General features: G+C 54.7%; 1 protein-coding gene across 2 annotated transcripts in view; it reads right to left on the reverse strand.

Moving 5' to 3' along the window:
* Positions 1–2,173: 2,173 nt before the first annotated feature.
* Positions 2,174–6,254, reverse strand: part of Ncapd3 (non-SMC condensin II complex subunit D3) — a 65,365-nt gene continuing 61,284 nt past the window's right edge. The window contains exons 34-36 of one of the 2 annotated variants that reach the window (XM_023703840.1): positions 2,914–2,988; positions 2,772–2,832; positions 2,174–2,696 (exon numbers count right to left, since the gene is read on the reverse strand). In XM_023703840.1, the coding sequence (XP_023559608.1) occupies positions 2,588–2,696; positions 2,772–2,832; positions 2,914–2,988 (245 nt within the window). In that variant the 3' untranslated portion in view covers positions 2,174–2,587. Of the gene's footprint in view, positions 2,697–2,771; positions 2,989–6,254 lie in introns of both variants that reach the window. The other variant, XM_023703839.1, reaches the window with a different exon arrangement.

Raw genomic sequence — 6,254 nt, forward strand, 5'->3', positions numbered from 1 at the left:
TCAGACCGTCCTTCTTTCTGTATACTTACGTTGGGTGTCCCACAGTTTCCTGGCATCTTGTCAGGCAGGTACCCTGGAAAGCACGGTCCCAAGATCTTATGTAGGGAACTCTGCGCCTGCACTGGAGCCAAGTCTGTCCGCTCAGAAGCAGCCTGGGGACTCACCGCACCAGTGGCGAGGCCACCATGTCACAGTTCACGTGTCAAGCAGGGCCCAGTGGCCTTCCGTATCTCCAATCCAACTGTTGTGTGCTAACACACTGAAAGAGCGGCTCTGCTGAGCATGCCGAGTTCTGGGTTCTCGCTAACACCTCCCATGTAAAGGGGAGCAGAAGAGGGTGTGAGAGGGCAAGATCAACATGCATGTTGGCTCTTTAAGTTTGCCACAGTAAAAAATACACCGCTGTTGATCTCCCATCCTGTTATGGTCACTCGGCCAAGCAGTCCTGAAAGTCCTTTTGGGACTGTCCGGGGAGTACGCTGCCCAGTGCTGTCCGAAGGAGGGGCGCAGGATTGCGAAGGCGCTGCTGTGTCTTCATCCAGCATTTTCATTAAATCTGGCTTGTCCTAAGTCAGACTGACCCGGACAGATAAACGATGTTGTATTAGGGTTTTACTAGAGGAACAGATATAACGCAGGATGTATAAATGTTTAAGAAGTTACAAGATTGGCTTCTGACGGTCAGCCGCAGAGTCGGATGAGGAAGCGTGCAGAGGGCGTCTGCACCCCCGAGACTGAAGGATTCAGTCCAGTGTGGAGCTCACTGCAGTGTTCTCTGCAAGCCTCTGTCAGTCTGCCAGTGGGTCTGCGACAGAAGGTTGAAGAATCTGCGATGGGAGCTGAAGGATCCCAGCTGGAGGCCAAAGACTGCACTGGAGCCAGGAGACGGAGTCTAAGCTGTGAAGACTGAAGCTTTTTTGAGAAAGTGGTGCTGAATCTTTTTAACCCCTTTATGTATCTTTTTTGTGTGGTATTACTCTGGGGCGGGGCCCCCACAGCCCAGGGTGTGAGACCAGGAGGCGATCTAGCCAAGCTGACATGAGGTGTTGGCCACTGCAGATATGAGCTGATTTCGGACACTGAACACCTGAGAGTGTAAATGGAGAGGCACGAGAGACTTCCAGACCTGCTTCACAGTGTGGCAAGCGGGAGGAGACGTGCGAGCCAAGTGTGTCTGCAGCAAGGGGGATTAAAGGCCACACATCTTTTAAATGATTTTTTAAAAGTAAAAAATAGGACTGGGGAGATAGCTCAGTAGAGTAGTGTTTGCCTGGCAAGCGCAAGGTCCCGAGTTCAGTACCCGGTACTGCTGTACTGTCGTCACACTCGTGTCCTGTACATGTGTAGAAGGCTGCCCAGAGCCAGGAGTGGCGTGCATCCGTCCCTCTGGCACACGGGCGTGGGAAGAGTACAGAGTTGGAGGCTGACCAGGCAAAGGCAGACACCTCACAGAGACCCAGTATGTTAGGAATAGGTACTCAGAACAGAATTTTCACTAACTTTAAAAGGAAAAAACCTAGAACTAACTTTGTACTCTTGCTTCTGTAATAACTGGGGTTAAAAATCAGACCAGGCCCAGCCAGGCCTGCAGTTGGGCCTTAGGCCTTGGGTGGAGGTTCACGAGGCAGCAGGCCAGGGCCAGCCTGGCAGTGCCAGTAGAGTTGAGGCTGCTTCTCCCGCAGGCCAGCGCTTAGAGGACCCCGAGCTGGCGTCCTTGGCATCCTGCATGAGGGCACAGCTGAGGTGCACGAGCAGGACCCATGCCCAGCCGGCCCTGCGAAGCCAGTCCCCACTCATGAGCACAGAGGCCAGCCTGACCCGCTCTTCCCACCTCGCCTCTCCAGCTTCTCACACTGAAGCCTTCTCCTCTCGTTTGGGCACTGGCTTGATCTTGGCTAGGTGTTTGCTCTTTGCAGCCTGATCTCCTCGGTAAGGGCGGGGAGGCCCTACCCCAGCCAGGAGGGAGCTGTCCTCAGGCTCAGACAGCTTCCCCACAGGAACGCAGGCGGTGGCAGGCGAGCCAGACCGTGGGGACACCCAGCGTCACTTCTTCCCTGACAGCAAAGACTTGGCTTCACTCCCATACCTAGTGGGAAATTTCAGTAACTACAATAAAAGCCCTGTTTTAACAAATTCTGTGGCACGCCAGGAGCCTTTATATATGCAAGCCTTTATTATTTCACTTTAGAAAGCTGTACAATATTTTGAAAACTGTAATTATAAATAAGAAAAATATTATAGTCAAAATTTTGTCATCAGATATGGGAAAATATGTACTGTAAGGAATTCAGATATAAAGAAAGAAGTATTCTGTGTTCCTTAAAAACCAGATTTGTAGCTTATCAGAAGAGACCTGACAGTCCAATGCAATTAAGCTTGAATATTAACCTGGCATTTCTGTTACTTTAAATGTTTTAACTCCCAAGTTTTATAAAAGTCGAAAAGGTTGGCCAGCCAGACACAGGTGAGCAGGAGCGCTTGTCCCCGCGGAGGCTTTGGTCGTACACTGCGGGGCACAGTGCCTCCGCCGCTCCACACCGCACGGACCACCCTCCAGACCCTGGTCAGGCCTCAGTGCGATCCCGCTTCAGTTGGCTGTTTTCAGAGGGGCCTTGCGGAGCGACCTCCTCCTGGAGGCCGGGCTGCCTTTACTCCTGGCAGGCGAGGTCACGTTCCACTGCTGAGGCTTCGCAGGCCTGTGGAGAGAACAGCCACCCTGGAGCTACAGACCTGATGAGAAATGGAAACCTCAGAACCTTTGGCAAACTTACGGTTTCTCTGGCAGTGATAAACACAAAATGTCATTTCCTTGTCTCTGGGATTCAGGTTTGTCTGAAAGGAAACACAAATTCACTTTATCCAAACTTTCAAAGGCAGCTGGTGGGTGGGGCAAGAAAGAAAGTGGGAACTTGCCTTTGGCGGGGAGAGGGGTCTGTGACGTCTCTATGTAACTGACGCCCGCGCCAAACGTGACTTCACTGATGGACTCTGGGCAGGAGAAACACCAGTTAGTAAAAAGCTGGCAAGGTGGGCCTCACGTGTGCTGCCCGAGCAAGCGCAAGTTCTGCTCTGGGTCTGGTTCTCAACCCCCGCCTCGCACCGCAGCGATGGTCATCCATGCTCAGGCCGCGGGGGTTGAGCGTGGGGTGAGCGTCCCCTCATGGTCCCTTCTGACCATGGCTTCTTCACGTTGCCGCAGCCCCTGTGCCTTCACTGCACCGTGTCTGGTGGTGGCCACGTGCTGGGTTCCCAGCTCTGCTTGGGCCACTCATTCTAGCACTTCACCTGGAGCCCCGAGAGCTGTCACCAGCCCCCCTCTTCACACCTTCCCTTTCCTGGTACCAGGGACAGACCTGTGTTCCTGCACAGTAAGTGGTCCACCCAAGGTGGGATACCAGGTATTAGTGGCTCATCTGCCAGTGGAATCAGTGACCATCCAGGGCCCCTGCATCCCACCTCGTGCAGCGGGTCCTGGGATACAGGTCTTGCCGCCCACCCTTTGGCAGGAAGCAGACAGGGTCTGCATCCTGGCCGTCTTACTATGTTAGCTGTGCTAAGAATCTCAGCTCTTCATTTCTAAAATGGAGATAAAAAAACTTAACAAGCAGTTGTCCAGATTACGTGAGGGGCAGCTCAGTGGAATAAGTGCTTCCCTGGCAAGCACAAGGGCCTGAGTTCAGTCCCTGGTTCCGCAAAAAAAAAAAAAAAAAGATTAAATGATATTTATGTAAAGTACCCGCTCCAGGGTAAGCGCTGAATGAATGCTGGCAACTACCACTTTGTAATTACTTTAACTTACTAGGTTCTATTTCCTGTCAGTGGGCTCATGCTTAAAATCACGTAAAGCTGCTGACCCCACTTACGTACCCTGATGGCTCTGTTCGGAGACCTAGAATCTACCCGTGGTCTGTGTGGGCCCAAGCTGCCCCGCAAACCACATGCCACGTGCACGTGTTGTGGCCTACTGCTTCCACTGCCCGTGGCGGCCCACCTTCCCGCCAGGCCTGGTGTGTCACCCGTGTGCACCTAGCTGCGCCTGCTGCCCCCGCCCCCACAGGGCTTCCCTCCTGGGCCCTGGCAGGGCGCCCTAGGCATGCAAGACTGCTAGGAGCAGAGCCCAGGCCCGCTCGGCTGCCTGCCTGCCTTCCTACGCGGGCATCTCCGAGGTGGGCTCTAGGCTTCTTCCTGCTCCGCACACTGTGAACGCCTTGCAATCCGGTCTGCCTCCTTTCTGGTCTACATTCTACGGTCCCTGGAGTAGTGCAGATGTGAGCGCACTCCTGCTTTTAGGGACCGGTGCAGAGACGGACCTCATCACTGATGCCACCAGCCCGGCTGAGCTGCTTTCTGCCTCGCGCTGTCGCTCAGACTCCCTCCTCACACCGCGTGGCCTTTCCTGGCTGGAGGCCTCCATGTCCAGGCAGTCATCTCTCCCCTTCCCGACAGCCCACCTGCGGTGGCTCTCACCACTGTGGTGGCTCTTGCTGCCGCGGTGCCCTGCCGGTGCCCTGCGTGCTTCCACTCAGCACAGTCCGCTTGGCTGCGCGACCTGCGGCAGCAGTAACGAGGGTACCTGTTCCCCGCCGCGCGGTCTGCAGTCAGCCTTCCCACTGCTCACTGTCCTCGCTCGCCTGTGGTTTCCCCCTTTTGTCACAGCTGGGCCAGCCCACCCCACCCAACCTGGGCCGCTGTACTTCTCAACCACGCTGAAGCCCACAGCCTTCTGTAAGTTCGCTGATCCTCCTCCCAGGAGGCTGTGCTAACAGAAGGCCCCTGTGTAGGCGGTCCTCCCAGAAGTCGCACGAGCCCGGGCACCACACCCAGCACCCCGCAGAGCAGGCACGCGCTGCACAGATGAATTCCACACACGCACACTCACGTGACACCAATGTGCCACAGTAGGTTTCGCTGCCAAGGACACATGCCACCAGGAAGCCGAAAGACAGGCCAGGGACTTGGGGCAAGGGACACTGCAGCGAGCAGCCCTCCCGCCACCTCTGCAGCAGAGAGCACCCAGCGGCCGACAACTCTGCTCTCTGCAAGAGGTTGGCCGTTCTGCTTTTCACATTACACCTAGCACAAGGGAGGCAAAGTGCCAGCCACCTCGCACAAGGTGGCTGTATCTGAGGAGGCGGGTGAGTGGGGATTCTCTTCATTAATCTCTCGCAGAAGCCCTGGAAGAAAACTACCTAATTCCCGGTGAGTACAGCACCACAGGCTAATGGAGTCACAAGCGAGCAGCCAGAGGACACGAGGCCCTCAGGCTGCACGCTGACGGGGCGACTGGGCAAAGGGCTGGCTCTGGGCCCTCCTGGGGAAGGGAGCATGTGGGCGCCACGCTCTGACACCTTGGACCGAGAAGTGGCTGCGTGGAGCACACGTGCCCCGGGAGGCCTGGCTCGGCCCAGCTCTGCACAGCACTCTGCCCGTGGACATCCACCACGCCACTGGTGTGGGCCCCACACTCGGGGTGTCAGACAGCTCAGACAGAGGGACAACTGGGAGCCAGCGCTGAGGCGGGGGGGGGGCGCTGTGTCGGACGAGGGGGTGGCCTGACACTGCCAGCAGCCCAGGAGGCCACACGGGGGCGAGGGGCAAGGGGTGAGGGCCGCACAGGGTGCTCTAGGCAGCCCTTGAAACGCTAGTCTGTATTTTGGACGGTACCAATTTCTTTGTACTAGAGATCACGGAGCCCTAATCCGAAAATAAAAAATTTAAAATGCTCTAAAATCTGAGCAGTGGGGAAGACCAACATGAGGCCACAAAGGGAAAAGTCCACACCTGACCTTGTGGGAAGGGTTACGGTCAAAATATAAGTTCAGTAAAAATACTACAAAATCATCTTTAAGCATTGGGTAAATGCAGTACAGAAAATGCAAATAAATTTTGTATTTAGGCTTGGCTTGCATCCCCAGTACACTTCATCTTATGTATACAAATATTCCAACATCTGAAAATACTTGAAATCTGAAACACTTCTGTCCCTAGATTTTGGATAAAGGATCCTCAATGTGCATAATAATTTTCTCAAAATAATGGTTTCTATGGAGTCTGCCACAGTAAGAAGCTGTATAATGAAAAGCTGGCCAAAACATTCTACCGCTCTCTACCTACCCTTTCTTGTGAAAAGAAAAGGGCACATCAGGAAAAGCAGCGGGCGGAAGTGAGACTCTGGCTCTGGTGCTGGGAAACCCAACTCCAGGCACACAAGGCACTATGACCCTAACACCCGGGGAGCAGACCAGGGAGTGCGC

Source organism: Octodon degus, unplaced genomic scaffold (assembly GCF_000260255.1).
Source record: "Octodon degus isolate 3935 unplaced genomic scaffold, OctDeg1.0 scaffold00182, whole genome shotgun sequence".
Taxonomy (NCBI): domain Eukaryota; kingdom Metazoa; phylum Chordata; class Mammalia; order Rodentia; family Octodontidae; genus Octodon; species Octodon degus.